Raw genomic sequence first — 18,135 nt, 5'->3', positions numbered from 1 at the left:
GGAGCCTGGACTGCCAAGGGTGCAGCAGGAGGACAGACGGGAGTGGTCAGTACGAGAGCAGTAGCTGCAGAGCACCTGGGTGAGGGCATGGCCAGGTAAGTGCCAGGAACATCCAGGGACTTAGCCCCTCAACCAGCAGGGCTGTGTGGTGTCTCCAAGTCTGTGTGTTTGTGTGAGTGGCTATGGGTGTGCACAAGAAACAGGGTGGCATGTCAACTTCTAGGAGCTGGATCCTTTAGTCTGCATCAGGACTCTTGGCTGGAGGTACCTAGATTCTTAGCTGGGACAGGAGAATGTTCAACCGAGCCCTGCCTGGGAATCCCTACCTTCCACGTTGCAACTGGGTCCTCCGGCCCCCAGCCCGGGAACCTCCAGGGTGGAAACAGAGTCTGATGTCCCAGTGTGACCACAGTGCCTGTCACAGTAGACAGCAGTAGAAAGAATGAAAAAGTAGTGGTGCAATTCCTGGGAAGGGACTCCTCTCCACCCAGGCAGCCCCTTGTGCTGCAGAAAGCAAGCCCCTTCATACCCAGAAGAGACCTGCCCTCCTGGATCTCAGCTCAGAGGGTGGCTAATTTCTTAGCAAGCAGCCAGCAGAGAATGGAATGGGGGCAGCATGTTCCAATGACCTCTCTCACTTCCCTCTGCTGATCCTGGGCTGCTCCTTAGGACGTGCCCTCACCCTGGCAAGCGGCTAAGCATGCAGGGTATGGAGCCAGGTGGTTTCAGAGCCCAGCCCCTCTACTTGGGTGTGCTTCCTGGGACGCTGCCCACCAGGGAGGTCATTTCTGTGGCCTGAGATGAGGATCCACTACCCAGGATGACCGAGGCATGAGCAGTGAAAGCCAGACTAACACTGGGCAAGATCTGACCTCTGGGCAAAGCAGTCTCAGAGGAGGCAGAGTACGTGGGACCAAGAGCATGGAGGGAGAGGCAAGAGGTTGAGGACAGACTCCTGCTCCCCTAAAGTAAGTTGCCACATAAAGAAGTGAGCTCTCTGTCACTGGAGGTGTGCAAGCAGACACTGCATGTTCATAATGACTGAGTCACAACCAACCCAGTACCGACCCTCAGTCTGTAGAGTGCTTTCAAAAACACCCCTCCTCTGACACTCAGAGGAACCTCTGAAGGGCAGGTTTCCTGAGTGCTAGTTTCCTTACAACAAACTTAAAGGAGGGCAGGACATCTAAAGAAATGCTCAGGGTTGTGAGGATTAAAGGAAACTATGCACATAAAATCTGCTAGCACACCTGGTGTGCTCCCTTCCTCTTGAGTAAAAACATGTAAAGAAACATTAGCTGAGTCTATACTACGTACCTAGCTAGCACTTTTTTTTTAAAAGATTTTATTTATTTTTCCATGAGAAACACAGAGACACAGAGAGAGGCAGAAACACAAGCAGAGGGAGAAGCAGGCTTGCTGAGGGGAGCCTGATGTGGGACTCGATCCCAGGACCCCGGGATCATGACCTGAGCTGAAGGCAGATGCTCAACTGAGCCATCCAGGTGCCCCTACCTAGCAGTTTTCATATACCACTTAATAATCACAACACTGCAACAATCCTGTAAGGTAGGCATTAAGATCCCACTTCAGGGGAGGAAACTGAAGGGAAGTGATTTGCACAGCTCACTTAGTGAGTCAGTGACAGAGGCAGGCCTAGAACCCGGATCAGTCCTCAGAGACAGCTCTATTTCCCCACAGTGCTTCCACGAGAACACTGACAGAACTCACTAGAGAGAGGGCTAACTTCCCTCTCCACCTGGGCTCTGGGCTCTAGCCTCCTGCCCTCCTACCCTTTGGGCCTTAGCAAAGATTGTTCTCTAAATGGAGACATCACCCCTGAACAAGTCCCTTCCTCTTGCCTGGCTAATTCCCCCTCTGCTTCTCACTGTGAAGATCTCTCCTCAGGGACACCTCCCCTGACTCCCCTCCAACTGTGTTTGGTGCTCCTTCTGTGGTGGCCACGCCTCCCACCACGGGACCCCCAACAAGCTGTGAGATCCAGGAGGGCAGGTCTATCTATGACTGTGCTGCTCACTGCCTGGCACAGAAAAGGCTCTAAATACAAGCTAGCTTAATACATTCACGCAACTTTAAACAGATATTAATTGAGCACCTACTGGGCAGCCCCGGTGGCGCAGCGGTTTAGCGCCACAGCGGTTTAGCGCCGCCTGCAGCCCAGGGCGTAATCCTGAAGACCCGGGATCCAGTCCCACGTCAGGCTTCCTGCACGGAGCTTGCTTCTCCCTCTGCCTGTGTCTTTGACCCCCCCCCCCCCTCTCTGTCTCTGTGTGTGTGTGTGTGTGTCTCTAAGAATAAATAAATAAATAAATCTTTAAAAAATTTTGAGCACCTACTGTGGGAGAAGCGGCTGTTAAACAGAATCATCAGAGGGCACCTGGGTGGCTTGATCATTAAGCATCTGACTTCAGCTTGGGTCATGATCTCGGGGTCCTGGGATGGAGCCTGGTTTCGGGCTCCACGCTCAGCAGGGAGGGAGTCTGCTTTTCCTTCTCCGTCTGTCCCCCCACACACACACCTCTCCTGCACATGCACACGCACTCTCTCAAATAAATAAAGTATCAATCAATCATCAGGATTTGGTCAGTGGGGAGCACCTACAGGACATCAGGAGACAAGATGGTGTGGCAAGAGGGAGCCCAGTTATACCTCCCCACACCACACTGGGTATTTCTAGGGTAGCCTGAATCCCTTCGATAGCTCCTGTCAGGAAGGGGAGCCTTCCTATAGATATTTCGTGCAGGTTCCAGATCTTGGGAGAGATAAAGACTCCCCGCCGCTGGCAGCCACAGGCCTTGCTTTATCCCTTGTGAGAGGCCCTAAACGCTGTGTTTGTAAATCGTTTCCTTATTAGACTATCCTCAAATTACCCCCATTCGAGAGCCTGCCATCTGTCTTCCGCTGATATCGATAAGGAAAATTTTTAGGAGTTTGAAGAACAGAACGAGCAATATGGCTGAAGAGGGTAAGGTGGTGGCAGCTAAGGCAGGGCCTAGCCCCTCAGGAAGGCAGGCACCAGAGCACTGAGGCCATTGGGATTCTGGATGATTCTGGATGGAGGGACGCAAGGGAGAGCAGCACACGCGTTTATTCACGCATGCCCGCCTGAGTGAACGGGAACGACCACGGAGCGGACGGATGAGGGGCCTCCTGCCCCCTGGCGCGCCCCAACCAGGTGGGTTTCCGACGCTGTCTGTGTCCTTTACCTGACAGGATGCTGGAGGGCCCAGCGCCGGAGGAGTTGGAGGCGGGCGCCCCGGCGCCGTGCGCGGCGTCCTGCCACGCGCAGCGCGTCCTGCAGACCCTGAACGCGTACCGGCGGAGCGGCACCCTCACCGACGTGGTGCTGCGCGCCGGCGGCCGCGACTTCCCCTGCCACCGCGCGGCGCTCAGCGCGGGCAGCGCCTACTTCCGCAGCCTGTTCGCGGCCGGGCGCCCGGAGCACGGCCTGGCCGTGGTGCCCGTGGCGCCCGTGGCCTCGGAGGCGGCGCCCGGCGCGGCGGCGGCGGCGCTGGCCGTGGTGCTCGACTACGTGTACGGCGCCGGCGTGCGCCTGCGCGCCGAGGACGAGGCGGCGGCCGTGCTGGCGCTGGCCGAGCGGCTGGGCGTGGCGGGCCTGCGCGAGGCCTGCGCCCGCTTCCTCGAGGGCCGCCTGCGCGCGGCCAACAGCCTGGCGCTGCGCCGCGTGGCCGCCGCCTTCTCGCTCGCCTCGCTGGCCGAGCGCTGCGGCCGCGTGCTGCGCCAGGCCTTCGTCGAGGTGGCGCGCCACGCCGACTTCCTGGAGCTGGCGCCCGACGAGGTGGCGGCGCTGCTGGCCGACCCGGCGCTGGGCGTGGCGCGCGAGGAGGCGGTGTTCGAGGCGGCCATGCGCTGGGTGCGCCACGACGCGCCGGCCCGCCGCGGGCAGCTGAGGCGCCTGCTGGAGCACGTGCGCCTGCCCCTGCTGGCGCCCGCCTACTTCCTGGAGAAGGTGGAGGCCGACGAGCTGCTGCAGGCCAGCCGCGAGTGCCGCCCGCTGCTGCTGCAGGCCCGCGCCTGCTTCATCCTGGGCCGCGAGGCGGGCGCGCTGCAGGCCCGGCCGCGGAGGTACGGCCGCAGCCCCCACCCCCCACCCGCCCTCATCCCGGCCCTGTGGCTTCCTTTGTTTTAATTTGAGAAAGTTTTTTTAATTCAGGACAGAGAGAGGCAGAGACACGGGCAGAGGGAGAAGCAGGCTCCACGCAGGAAGCCCGACGTGGGACTCGATCCCGGGTCTCCAGGATCAGACCCTGGGCTGAAGGCGGCGCTAAACCGCTGAGCCACCTGGGCTGCCCCCTATGGCATCCTTTAATGCAGTCACTTAATCGGGCCTCTGAAATGAGATTCGGTCGTTCATTCAGGACACATTTCACGGGCTCGGTGTGGAGAATTCTATCCTTAAAGAATTGACAGTCCAGTGGGGGAAGAGGCAGGGATCTCACAGCTTGTACACATTCTTTCTCCTGCCCATCCATCCGTAATTCGGAGTACTGCTTCTGTGCAGGCTTTGTGTTGGGTGCCCTGACGTGGGGAGTAACTGGAAACAGCTTTTATCCTCCGAAAGCTCAGTTCTGTAAGGGACATAAATAGGGCCTGGAAAAAAAAAAATGAAAGAGGGCTACTCTCCCACCCCTGGAATGCCAGACCAAGAGACTTAGGGTGGAATAGCCCAAGACGGTCTGTCACCCTCCCAGGGACAGAAGACAGGATGCCTCTCTCTTACTACACTGTGTCTCCAGCAGTAAGCCCAGGACGAGGTACAAAGAAGCTGCTCAGTATTTGTCAAAGGAATTAGATAGGAGGCCAGGTGGCTTGGTTTGGAAATTCTGGTGGGGTCAGAGCCTGAGGGGTTGGCTAGTGGGAGGGGAGAATGTTTTGCTGAAAGGGTGTGTATCCTGGTCCAATGGAGTCAGTGATTAGGGAATGGGTTTAGGAAATGGTTACAGTAGGAGGGAGGCAGCGGAATTAACAGGGATGAAGGGAAGAAAAAGGTAAACAGAATGGGTTAGTGGCAGCCAAACTAGACTTGAATTCCAGCTGTCTCACTTAATTGGCTCCATGACTTCTGGCAAGCCAAAGTCAGTGAGCCTCAGTTTCCTTCTCTGCAAAAGGAATAGTAATCCTTGCCTAATAAAACTATCATAAGGATTAAACGAGGTGACTTTCCTAGGTAAGGGCTCTGTAAAGATCCTTTTCCTATAATTTAGAGGTCAGTAGATTGGGGTTAAGGATTGGTGACTCTCTTCCCATCAATACTAGGAAAGGAGGTTGAAAGTGGCAGAGTCCAGCATGAGATTGGGCGGCAGAGAGTGTGAAAGAGCATGAGGGCATAGAAGGGCAGCAGGATGGTACAGTGTGGTCAACAAGAGGATGTGAGATGCCAAAACCTGGGTGTGGGTCAGCGGGCATTGGGCTTATTCCCACGCCAGATTCATGGAGCTAGCTGAAGTGATCGTGGTCATCGGTGGTTGCGACCGCAAGGGGCTTCTGAAGCTGCCCTTCACTGATGCCTACCATCCAGAGAGCCAGCGCTGGACCCCACTGCCCAGCCTTCCAGGCTACACACGCTCAGAGTTTGCTGCCTGTGCTCTCCGCAATGATGTCTATGTCTCGGGTGAGGATAGGGCGCAGTGGGGATTGGTTCTTTGCCTCTCTCATGCCACTCCCTTTGTTTTTCTCTCCAACCACGAGATAGGGATGGGATTTCCCCCCAATAACCTACAGTTACTGGCTGAAGTGGTACATAGTCCTCCAGGGCCAGTCACTGGAATGACTCCGACCTTCATCAGCAATGTCCACTTCAATTTGTATTATTATTAACCACTTCTTTTTGTTTAGCCAATTCTCTGCAGAACATTATGCTACACAGCTTTCGTTAGTTACTCAATTTCCCTTACAACTCCATTTTACAGGGAGGTTAAGAATTTTCCCATTATCTCAAAAATGGTAAATCTAGAAGGAACACAAATTGGTGTGATACCAATGGATTGTGCCCTCTCTGAGATTCAGGCCCCAGAGAGAGAATAAAATAGTCCCTACTCCCCTGGAGAGGGGGGAGACAGACTTCACTTTGTCACCAGACTTTTCAGCTGGACCTTGAAAATCTGGAGGGAACAGCATAGCCAAAGGCATGAAGGCAAGAATGTGCAGAAAGGAACCCCAGGCACTTGGGTCTCCAGAGTGCTGAGTGTGTCTGGGAGAGGAGGGGAAGTATTGTAGATGAGGCAGGAAAGGGAGTTGAGTCAGATCAGGGAGGCTTTGACTCCAGGCTTAGGTAGACTGCACTCGTAGGGAGGGGTATGGGTGTTTGAGAAAGACAACAGAAGAATGAGCCAGAAAGATCTCAAGGTCCATCCAGGCCACACTTTATTACTGGACATCTTATCCAAGGCTACTGATGGCCTGTGAGCAGCAGGTAGGGCCTCTGCTGGGAATGCACAAAGGCAAGGTCTATAAAACAAAGCTGGAGCTTGACTCATGGGCTCAGGCTGAGGGATGTAGTCAGGGTTGTCCCTGGAAAGGCTGCTCCTGAGAGAGGAGTCCCTGGTCAGTAACCAAGAAGAATGGGGAAGAAGAGTCTGCAGTTTGCATTCCAAGGCGCCTAGCCCCATAAGGCATACTGATCCTCAGCTTGGGAGACTAGAAGTTCTGGCTCTGGTCATTGATCTAGAGTGAAAGGCCATGTGGCTTTCAGCAGGGCATTCGTGGTCTCTAAGCCACATCTCAGTTTCCTATCTGTAAAGTGGGTACAATAATCCTAACACCACCTGGAGTGATGAGAACAGACATGACATAATGAAGGTAAGGGCAGAAATAAGGCAGGGTTACTGAGTCACTCTCTACCTCTTCCCACCCCAGCCCAGGTGGCTGTGCTTTCCGCTCTGTCCCCAGCACATCCCTGATGCTTGTCTTGGGCACACTTTGCACTCTTATCTCCAGTTGAGTTCTAAGTACCCCCCTCTTTTACTCCCTGAGTACAGATCCTGGCATACCACCATAAGGCACCCACTGAAGATCAGCTCCTTCTCCCCAAATCTCTCAGGCCTCTCCCTTCAAAACTCCCTGCCCTTTTGTCCTCACACCTTCCCACCATTCATTCAAAGCACATGTCCAGGTCACTGGGTAGGAGTCTCACATCCATAAGGGTTGGGGTGGGGGGAGTCCTTTCCATCATCTACCCTTAACTCTTCTTTGGATCTGGAGGCCCTTGTTTCAAGGTCTTTAGTGGTGCTGTTGATCCCAAGAGGGCCTGGGGTCAACAGCTGCTTCTCTTTCCTTAGGAGGCCATATCAACAGCCGTGATGTGTGGATGTTTAGTACTCCTCTGCACACCTGGATCAAGGTGGCCTCACTGCTCAAGGGCAGGTGGAGGCACAAGATGGCAGTCATGCAGGGACAGGTAGGGACACACAAAAGCTGCTGCCCTGTGGCCCAAGGTACAGACAGTGGACTTCTGGGGGGAAGGTCCTATAGGACAGTCTCTTTGAAAGAAGGAATCTTAAACACCAAAAAGGAAAGATACTGGCCCGAAGTTACATAATAATGCTAATGGTAATACAAACTAATGGCTATAGTTGTACAGCCTAGTGATCACGGGTCAAAAGCATGGGTTCTGGGGCCAGACTAGGTTTGAATTTTGAGTCTTCCAATTAAAACTAATTATCTTTGTAAGCTACATCCCAATTTCAGAAAAGAAAAAGGAATGTCCTAGGATTACTGAAGTAAGGTGGGTAAACCCTCAATAAATTACCAGATGTTATGATTAAGCATCAGCTTGGTGCCAGGTATTTGACAGGGCTAATACCCGTCCCAGAGACCGGTATCATTAACCCCAGTTGTTAGAGGAAAGCTGCTGAGGGAGGCCGGCCAGGTGCTGGCGGTGTTGGGATGCGCCCCGTGCGGGTCTGGAGGTAGTCTCTCCGCACAGAGCGGAGGCTTCCACCTGCATCCCACCCTTGCTTGTCCTCACCTGCAGCTGTTCGCGGTGGGCGGCTTTGATGGCCTTCGGCGCCTGCGCAGCGTAGAACGCTACGACCCCTTCTCCAACACCTGGGTGGCCGCTGCGCCGCTCCCCGAGGCCGTGAGCTCGGCAGCGGTGGTGTCCTGCGCGGGCCGGATCTACGTGATTGGGGGCGCTGGGCAGGACGGCGTCAGCACAAACAAGGTGGGCACGGATTGGGGTACTGGAGGCCTGCTGGTGCCCAGAGCAGAGCTGGTAAACTTCAATCCTCATCCATTTTCTCACTCTCCACAGCCTTGAAGAGTGACTGCCTTTCAGCAAGGAAGGGAGGATGACCTCAAGGTCCCACAGTGGGTCTGAACCCGAATATTTGAGCTGGTGCCATATGGCTCTCATAGATTTTAAAAATTAACTGAGGGCAAGGGTGGAATAACTAAAAATGTTTTTCCTCCAAAGAAATAAAAAAACACCCACACATTATTGAAAATTTAGAAAACAGAAATGACAACAAAAAAATTACCCATGATTCCACCCCCAAAGGATAATTACTATTAATATTTTGGTGCATTGCTTTCCAGGCTTCTTTTGAATCTACTTTTGTGCTTCTGTTTTAGCTTTGTGTTTTTTTGTTAGTAAAATTCTGCATTCTTCTTTTTATTCTCATTTAAATGTAAGCACTTTCCCCATGCTTAGAAACTCCTCACAGCCATCGTTTCAATGTGGAATAGTCCACAGGGTGGGTGACCCATAGTCTATCCACCAAAATTTCTGTTGCTGGACATTTTTGGCTTTCTGTGAATAAAAATTAATCATCTTCATAGCAGCTTCCTCCCTCCCCTGCTGGCCTCACAAGTCTGTAGTCCAGGATCTGAATCTTTCCAGAACTAGGATCCCTCACCCCTCCATATTCCAACTCATCCACCCCTACACACACCTTCCTGGGGCTGGCTGGGAGAACTGTCCTTTAGTACCTTCTTGTGCAGCACTGGTTCCTTATAGGCCATTCCAGGAGTCTCCAAGGCAACAGTCGAGGAAACAGAGTCAAAGTGAACATGCAAGTAGTATAAGCTCTCAGAAACTCTGGAAGGTGTTATAAACAGTGGTGGGCCTCAGAAGCCTGTAGACAGCTGTACGAACGGGGCTGCAAGGCACCCAAGCTGATATCTTGTCATGAGCTCAGAGCACCGCAGGACAGTGGGGGAAAGTGACTATGTATGCAACAAGAAATGCATCTCTTTGGGGTACCTGCTCTCTAAGAACCTTCTATAGCACTAATGCAGATGGTACTTCTATTTTCTGAGATGCAGATCTTTCCTGGACCTTGAAATATGAGGCTTTGGACAAAGGGAGTCCAGGGCTGGGGCTACAGCGTGGAGCCAGACTGAGCACACTTGAGGGCAGGGATGGTGGGTGTCCTCTACCACCCCCCCACCACCAGATGCTAGCTGAGGCCTGGTGGACACAGGCAAATAATTGTGTCAAATGAGTCCCCCTGCTGGAGAGATGGAAGGATGTGGGCAGCAGGGCAGTTGGAGGGTGAAGCTTCACCACAGTCCCTTCTCCTGCCCCTCAGGTGCAGTGCTTTGACCCCAAGGAGGACCAGTGGAGTCTGCGATCACCAGCACCTTTCTCACAGCGGTGTCTCGAGGCTGTCTCCCTTGAGGGCATCATCTATGTGGTGGGGGGCCTTATGAGCAAAATCTTCACCTATGATCCTGGCACAGATGTCTGGGGGGAGGCAGCTGTCCTCCCCAGCCCTGTGGTAAGTAGAGGCTCCAGGGCACAGCCTTAGTACTGTTTCCATTTGGGAGAGCAAAGTCCCATGTCTAAGGATATGGATCTCAGAGGTTCTGAGTCTTATCTCTGACTCCGTGCTCAGCAATTATACATCGTTCCTTAGCTTTGTTCTATGATAATCAGCCTTGTTTTCCACAGATGAGACCAGCCTTAGACTGAGGCTTCACCCAAGGCCACCAATTAAACCAAAGCATGGAAGCCCAGTCCCAAGTCTTCAGCTTTGAATGAGTCTTGATCTAAATGACCCTGCAGTCTCTTCTGTCTGCACAGAAGGCCACAACCAGTAGTCTGTTATGGGGAGTCCAGGATGGAGAAGGGACTTGGTTAAGTTCCCCTGCCCTAGTAAATCAGACCAGGGAAGTCCAGGCCCTGGATCTTCTGGCCCCCACTTGTCCCCATCCCTGAAAGTCCAAAGAGACTACATAGATTGGTGGTCCCTGCCAGTTCTGACCTTCAGTGATTCTAAAAGCTTGAGATTTTTGGCTTCTCTGAGTCTGAGATCTCAGCGCAGCAGTGGTGGTCCTGGTGATTGTTGTCACTTACTGGAGTGCTTACTATCTTCTTGGCACTATGAAATGCTTAACCCCATTAACTGTTAAGGTAACCTTAGGAAGAAGGTACTATTATTATTCTTACTTTGCAGGTGAGGAAACTGAGGCCCAGAGAGCTTAAGTGACTTGCCTAAGGCCATTTAGTAAGAGTCAAGCCAGAGCTTGAACTCAGATTCATTTAGTTCCTGCCTTTCTGTCATCCAGACTGCCTGCTCATATTCTGTGTGTCCAGGTTTTATTGTCTGGCTAGGGACACAGGGAGCCCCAGAGCTGATTAGCTTTCTGTCTTCCCAGGAGAGCTGCGGCGTGACTGTGTGTGATGGGAAGATCCACATCCTTGGTGGGCGGGATGATCTTGGGGAGAGCACCGACAAGGTCTTCACCTTTGACCCCAGCAATGGGCAGGTGGAGGCCCAGCCGTCCCTACAGCGCTGCACCAGCTCCCATGGCTGCATCACCATCATTCAGACCCTGGGCAGGTGACTCAGACTTGAACAGCCTGAGCCAGGAAGCAGAGAAAGGAGGGGGAATTCAGGCTCACCACTGTCCTCCTCATGGCACCTCCATGTATATAGCCCCTTAACTTATGCCCCCCCTTTCTTGTAGAAATAAAACCTCCTTCAAAGGTTGGATCTGTGTTCCAGCTCAAGCCTGCTTTGTCTGGAGAAGTAATGCCCAATATCTGCTCCCTGCTTTGACTCTTTACAAAGCACCTTCATATGTTACCTTGTTTACCTTCCTAATGGCAGTATGGACATGTTTTTAAAATTATGAAATATTTCATGCATAGAAAGTATATATATATATATTTTTGTACAGTTTTACAATAAAATAAATATCTGTGTTTCCACCATCTAGCTTAAGAAATAGATCATTACAAATGCCTTTGTAGGAACCTCTATTCCCAAACCCATTCCTTCCCACCGTCCTCCCAGAGGTAATCACTGTCCTTAAATTTGAGATGACTGGCAGTTCTTTGACTTTTAACGAGCTAGTTATTAATGTTTGTATTTTACAGAAAAGGAACTGCCTTAAAAGATGAGGAGACTTGGGCAGCCCGGGTGGCTCAGCGGTTTAGCGCTGCCTTCAGCCCAGGGCCTGATCCTGGAGACTCAGGATCAAGTCCCATGTCATGCATGGGGCCTCCTTCTCCCTCTGCCTGTGTCTCTGCCTGCCTGCCTCCCTCTCTCACTCACTCTCTCATGAATAAATAAAAAAAATCTTTAAAAAAAAAAGATGAGATTTTCCCAAGACCACATACCTAGTAAGTGGCAGCATCCATGACTCTTAAGATTTCATGAAGCTTTACAATCTGTGAAGCACTTCTGGTCAGGTTGTTTCTCTCATTCTAAACCACCCTTTCCAATTCAGGCACTTAGCAATGACAGATAAAATTAAAAGCCAAACAACTAAAAAGTCAAGAGGCATAGGAAACTGGAATTATAAAACCATGAGAAAGGGAGAAACTCCATCCAGCTCTGGGGTTCAGACCCTGGGATAAAGCTTTAAAAAGGGGATTACAAACCAGGCTCACTGCTAGAAGCCAGGGCCGAGGTAGGGCTCCCTGACTCTGAAAGCAGAAACAAAATAGGACAAGAACAGTTGTGGGACCCTGAGTAGCCCTGAGGCCAAGGCTCACAGCAAACTGCAGGCCCAGGGTGGCAGGCACCAGAGCCCCAGGCCTGAGATCCCAGCCAGCCTGGGTCTGCACCTGGACCTGTGAGATCCCCCATATCAACAAGGGGCACAAACCACTTCATGCCATCAAAAGCACCTGGGTGGCAAGGCTCTACAGGCACCAACATAAAACTGCTAGAGGAGGAATGAGCCCAGAGGAGAGAGGGGACAAAAGATATGTATTCTGTGAGGGAGACCCAGTAGGTTCAGGTCCTATGCCTAGGTTTCTGAGGCCCGGAGGGGCTGGCCAGGTCCCATCTGGGGCTCCCCATTATGTGCACTCAGATTGCTTTTTGAAGAGCTATCATCTGCTCCTTGCATCCCCTCCGGCACAGGGCCAGCCCCATGCCCCTCCCTGCCTTCCAAAGCCCCAGAGCCCTATCTGTGGGGTCTCTCCAGCTGGGGCTGGCCCATCACAGCCCAGCACAAAGGCTTGGGCCCCAGCTGAGCTGCTATTCTCTGATTATCTCAGATTAGGAAGCCTGTGACCATCTGGACACAGATGATAATGGTAAAGGGGAGGGGAGTAGAGTGGAGGCCCAGCCCTTCAGAGCCTGCCTATCCCCACCCCACAGATAATACCCAGGACAAAGCAAAAAAAAAAAAAAAAAGTGCCATATTGCTTGCCCACCCAAGCTAAAGCCTGAGTGGAAAAAGTAGGGGAATATTCAGGGAGAGATCTTGAGAACATGGGCACCTCACCTGGGCAGGGCATTTCCTGTGTGCCAAGCAAACCACCCCATTTCTCCAACAATGACCATTCATGCCTCTAATGCTCTCTTGTCCAAGTGCCAGTGCCCTTTCCTGCTCTCTCTGCCTGGGCAAACCTGACACCCTCCACTCATTCCAGAGCTGTCTTGTCTTTCATGTCCCTTCCTTATCTGCCCCTCTTTTATCACCAGGCATATGGCCAGGCCTTTATATGTAACATCCCTAGTCTTCCCTGACATACCCATAGAATGCTTCTTGAGTCAGGAAAGGTGTCAGCCTTATTTATGTATCCCCCATGTCCAGAACAAGAGCCCTCCCCCACTCAATATGCTGTAGCAAAGTTTCCTGGATTCTATTTCATAATACCTATTGCCCCACTTACCAATGAGGAACTAGAGATCCAGAGATGTGATTTGTCTACTAATGTCACTGGTCTGGTGAGTGGTGGCAGAGCCAAGATTCCACTCTGGGTCAAGCTATCTCAAAACCCTGCTCTCTCCATGCAGCCTCACTAGGCTCTGCTAATCTGAGAAAATAGCGTTGAGGATAGCACATGAGTTGTTTAGAAATAGAAGATACAGTAGTTCTCCCTTATCTGTGGGGGATAAATCCCAGCAGATGCCTGAAACCACAGATGGTACCAAACCTTGTATACACTATGATTTCTTATACATACATACATAGGATAAAGTTTGTGGGCAGTCTGGGTGGCTCAGCGGTTTAGCGCTGCCTTCAGCCCAGGGCCTGATCCTGGAGACCTAGGATCGAGTCTTGTGTCGGGCTCCCTGCATGGAGCCTGCTTCTCCCTCTGCCTGTGTCTCTGCCTCTCTCTCTGTGTGCCTCTCATGAATAAATAAATTTTTAAAAAGTTAAAAAAAAATAAAGTTTGTAAGTTAGGCACAATAGATTAAAAGTAATTAATAATTAAAATATAATACATTATAATAAGAGTTATGTGAATGTGGGCTCTCAAAATACCTTTTTGTACTAGCCCTTTTTCTTGTGATGATGCAAGATGATAAAATGCCTACAGGATGAGATGAAGTGAGGTGAATGACTTAGACATCATGATGCATCCTTAGGCTACTACTGACCTAAGTCAAGACTATCGTCTGCTTCCAGAATGCAATTAATCTCAGGTAACTGAAATCAGAGTAGGTGAAACCACAGATAATGGGGGACAGGGGTGGGGGGAGCTGCTACTACTACTATATATCATTTCCACCAAGAGAAGCCCCGGTCTGATGGGATTTTGTCCCTGCCATTAGGGGCTTCTAGTTGGATGAAGGGGAGATGTGATTCATCTCCCTGGTGAGGCTCACAGGGACACAATACAAAGCAAAAGGTCACACACCCACATGTCCTAATTTCCTAAGACTGTGAGTTCAACCAAGACCATATATGGAGGGCCTCTCTGGCTCCCAGCCCACTGCTCTTCACCCTCCCTTGGGCTGCCTGCTGAATGAGAGGGACTGTCACTATCCAACAGGAAGCCAGACCACAAGTCCTGAGTACATGATCCCTTAGCCACTTGGGTTTGCCATACTCTCCCCAGCTGAGAACATACTTAACTCTTCATATGCATCAGAAGCCACTGAACCCAAATTTAGTTTTTGAGTTTCGTTTTTGAGAAGTCATATTTGTAAGACTTGATATTTTATGACTTAATGGGCTTCTAAAAAACAAGTTTACTTACCTTTTAAAAAAGACAATAAAACTCATTGTAACTTGCAATCACCATATGGATTCATTAGATTCTTTAATAAACTTAAAATACATTATGAGACTGTGAAGAATTTATTTTCCTACGTTTGGAAAAACTTTGCTTTTTGATCATCCTAAAAATCACTTCATGTTACTCAGCAATTATTCCCAAACAAGACTGCAATGATAAAATGATAGTATTACCCAAAAGATAGAATAGTGAATACATCATCACTATCACATCATTCCTCAGTTTTCATTAAGTATTCCCTAAAGTACTGTATATCATCTTTCAAGATAGATATAAGAAGTCTAGAGACGTCGGCTGAGAATTCAGGATTTTTCATTTTCCACCCAGGACAAAAGAGAAGAAAATGGAGAGATCTTTCACACCTAATACAAACATATCAGAAAATGAACGCAGAGACACACAGTAGCACTCTAGCCTCGGAGGATGGGGAAATTGGTCACAGAAGCAAAATCTTCCCTAGATGAATTTTCTTAAACTCAAGAATTGGTGAGTGAAAGAAAATGTGGCATTTTAAGTCATTCAACAAAAAGGATTCCATTTGCACAATATTTTTTTGACAAAGACCTCTACCATCCCGTTTTGTACAATATTTTTTTATTAAGATGCCTATACCCCCAGATTTACTTGGTATACTTTGTTACAGTGTGTAAGTGAAGACATGCTGAGACAGTTGTGTACTAAGGTGAATGTAGGAAAATAGATGCTGTAAGTATTTTAAAAATTAATTAGATTGGTTATTCAAATTGCTCTTTATAAATCCAAAATCAAAAATATTTTAAAATTATGGAGCAGAGACGCCTGGGTGCCTCAGCAGTTGAGCGTCTGCCTTCGGCTCAGGACATGATCCTGGAGTCCCGGGATCAAGTCCCACATCGGGCTTTCCAGCAAGGAGCCTGCTTCTCCCTCTGCCTGTGTCTCTGCCTCTGTGTGTCTCATGAATAAATAAAATCTTTAAGAAAATAAAAAATAAAATTATGGAGGGAAGAATATGACTGTCCTCTCTTCAACATTATGAGCCATCAAAAATTTTTACAGTACTCCATTGTTGGAGCAGCCCCGGTGGCCCAGCACCACCTTCAGCCTGGGGTGTGATCCTGGAGACCTGGGATCAAGTCCCTTGTTGGGCTTCCTGCATGGAGCCTGCTTCTCCCTCTGCCTATGTCTCTGCCTCTCTCTCTGTGTCTCTCATGAATAAATAAAATCTTAAAAAAAAAAAATAATAAAATACTCCATTGTTGATGATGTGAGTGTAAAACTAAACAAAAAACCCCAGAAGCAATAAGCTAGAGCCTACTAGAGATGTATTTGAAATCTGAGATCAGTAGTTACAAGATGAATACATTCCAGCTTCACACATGGCAGCTAATAAGCATTTATCTGCATTCAAGAGATGGTGCTTTTTGGTATATATGTCTTCCAGGCAAGGAAAATATGAAAGTGTTTACTGTTTCCTTACTATTTTTTTTAAAGATTTTATTTATTCATGAGACAGAGAGAGGCAGAGACATAGGCAGAGGGAGAAGCAGGCTCCATGAAGGAAGCCTGATGTGGGACTCGGGGATCACGCCCTGAGCCAAAGGCAGACACTCAACCACTGAGCCACCTGGATATCCGTTTCAATCCATATATATGTGTGTGTGTGTGTATATACTATGTGTATATATTTATGTAGATATTGTACATAAATATGTATATACATATATGAATTATGTATATATTATATAAACATATGTATACATTATACATAAATATATATTTATGCATATATATTTTCATGAATATATGAATGAGTTTTACGGATATATTTCAGATCCCATAAAACCAACCCATTTGAAGGGTATATAAATCAATGGTTTTTAGTATATTCAGAATGGTGCTTTACTAGCTAAAACTTCAGTATTTTTAAATACCTGTAAAATTTATAAAATGGTTTTCCACTTTCCCTTTATTCTTACTTCTGTAAATTATCTATAAAATGACTTAAAATATAAAAGGTAGGGGGTCATTGGACCAGATGGTAAATAGCGATGGCTATTTTTCCTGTTATATTGAGGGAAAACCAGTAAGCAAAGATCCATCACCTCTGGTCCCTGAAGGAAGGGAAAGCAGCCCTATTGCTGGGTCTGTGTTCGCCCTCTCCTCTACAAAGTAAAAATATTCTTAAAGGCCAGGGGAGCCCTATCCTCTCAGCAATTTAGGATTCAAAGGGTCTGGCTCCTTTGGCTCTCCACACAAAGGACTGGCGGGAGCACGCTGATCATGGGGGCAATCCCTGGCCAGCCAGTGAAGGTGGAGGGTGGGATGAACCCATCCTAGCAGCACTCCCCATCAGCGGACAAAGGCCCAGCTGTACCTAGCTGACTGAGCTGCTAATACAACATAGGACTGAGCAGCAGAGGCCTGGTCTCATTTGAATCTCAGGGCCACTGTGGCTCTTTGTAAAAATAAGGGCTTAGGGTCAAGTAAGTTGTTCCCAACCTCAGGATTCATGTTATTTGTTCTCAAACCAGTTTGCAGGGATCTTAAAATATTCTAAATATTTTCCAAGTCTAAGAGAATTCATACATTACCCTAAGATGTAGGATGTGGGTTAAAGTTGCTATAAAATAAAGTTAGTAATGGAACTGGCCCAGAATAGGGATGTTGAGATTAATGAAGTGTTTCCAACAAGCTTGGGGCATTTAACAATTAAATTCTCACCACGGTCATGCTGCTTATCAAGTTATACATGTCGTTTTAATCAATAGGGAAGTAGTTTGTTTCATAAAGGAACATCAAAATCTCCTGTTCCTGAGGGAGAAATATGGTAAGAAAAACTATCTTTTGAGGTTGAAAATGCGGATTCTCACTAGGTGGAACATGGCATGGTAAAAGGCCAAATTCAGGGAGCCTGGGTGGCTCAGTGGTTGAACATCTGCCTTTGGCTCAGGTTGTGATCAGGTCCAGGGATTGAGTCCTGCATCAGACTTCCTACAGGGAGCCTGCTTCTCTGCCTGTATGCCTCTCTTGAATGAATAAATATAAAAATCTGGGGGGAAAAAAAAAAAAAAGCCAAAATTCACCACCTGTAAAATAGGGCAGTGAGACCTGACCAGTGATGCCCAATCCACAACAGTAGCAGAAAGCTGTTTCTATGGTCAGGGCCCTTACAGTTGAGGAGAACCCAATACCATGAAGTTAAGCTATTAATGAGTCCCAAGAGGAAATGCTTAAGTACTCAATAGTAACATTAACATTTACAGAGGATCAGATACTGTGCTATGAAATCATAGGCAGATAAACAGCTCAGACAAGAATTCAGGTCCCCAAGTTCGTCCTAAGTTGCGAACCTGGTTTTAAACCCAGTCTGGGATGCCTGGGTGGCTCAGGGCGTGATCCTGGGTGTCCAGGACTGAGTCCTGCATTGGGCTCCTTGCAGGGAGCCTGCTTCTTCCTCTGCCTGTCTCTCATGAATAAATCTTTTTTAAAAATACAAAAAAATAAATCGAGTCTGACTGGAAGGCCTGGGCTCTTAGCTGTTGTCTCCAGCGGTAATACACTAGATGATAAACACTACAGACAGGTACTGATAAGATCTTTAACTTCCAACAGCCCTGTGAGATACTGAGGACTGGAGATTCACCATTTGAACCCAGGTCTGATTGCAAAGCCATTTCTCCCTACCA

The 18,135-nt window shown here is 49.1% G+C and overlaps 1 protein-coding gene across 1 annotated transcript; it reads left to right on the top strand.

Annotated features, from left to right (window-relative positions):
- Positions 1-10: 10 nt before the first annotated feature.
- KLHL35 (kelch like family member 35) lies at positions 11-11,166 on the top strand. The gene is made up of 7 exons (XM_041730446.1): positions 11-95; positions 3,235-4,107; positions 5,469-5,653; positions 7,320-7,438; positions 8,015-8,203; positions 9,573-9,761; positions 10,642-11,166. The coding sequence occupies exons 1-7, from the start codon at positions 88-90 to the stop codon at positions 10,828-10,830; spliced, it is 1,752 nt and encodes a 583-aa protein (XP_041586380.1). The 5' UTR covers positions 11-87; the 3' UTR covers positions 10,831-11,166.
- The last annotated feature ends 6,969 nt before the right edge of the window (positions 11,167-18,135 follow it).

Source organism: Vulpes lagopus, chromosome 15 (assembly GCF_018345385.1).
Source record: "Vulpes lagopus strain Blue_001 chromosome 15, ASM1834538v1, whole genome shotgun sequence".
Classification (NCBI taxonomy): Eukaryota; Metazoa; Chordata; class Mammalia; order Carnivora; family Canidae; genus Vulpes; species Vulpes lagopus.
The sequence above is the reverse complement of the archived record's forward strand: the minus strand, read 5'-3'. Positions and strand labels throughout refer to the sequence as shown.

Excerpts from the sequence above, each read along its gene's own strand:
- KLHL35 (XM_041730446.1), top strand. Across the intron at positions 5,654-7,319 it reads CAATGATGTCTATGTCTCGG|GAGGCCATATCAACAGCCGT; the intron begins GTGAGGATAGGG and ends CTCTTTCCTTAG. Across the intron at positions 7,439-8,014 it reads TGGCAGTCATGCAGGGACAG|CTGTTCGCGGTGGGCGGCTT; the intron begins GTAGGGACACAC and ends CCTCACCTGCAG.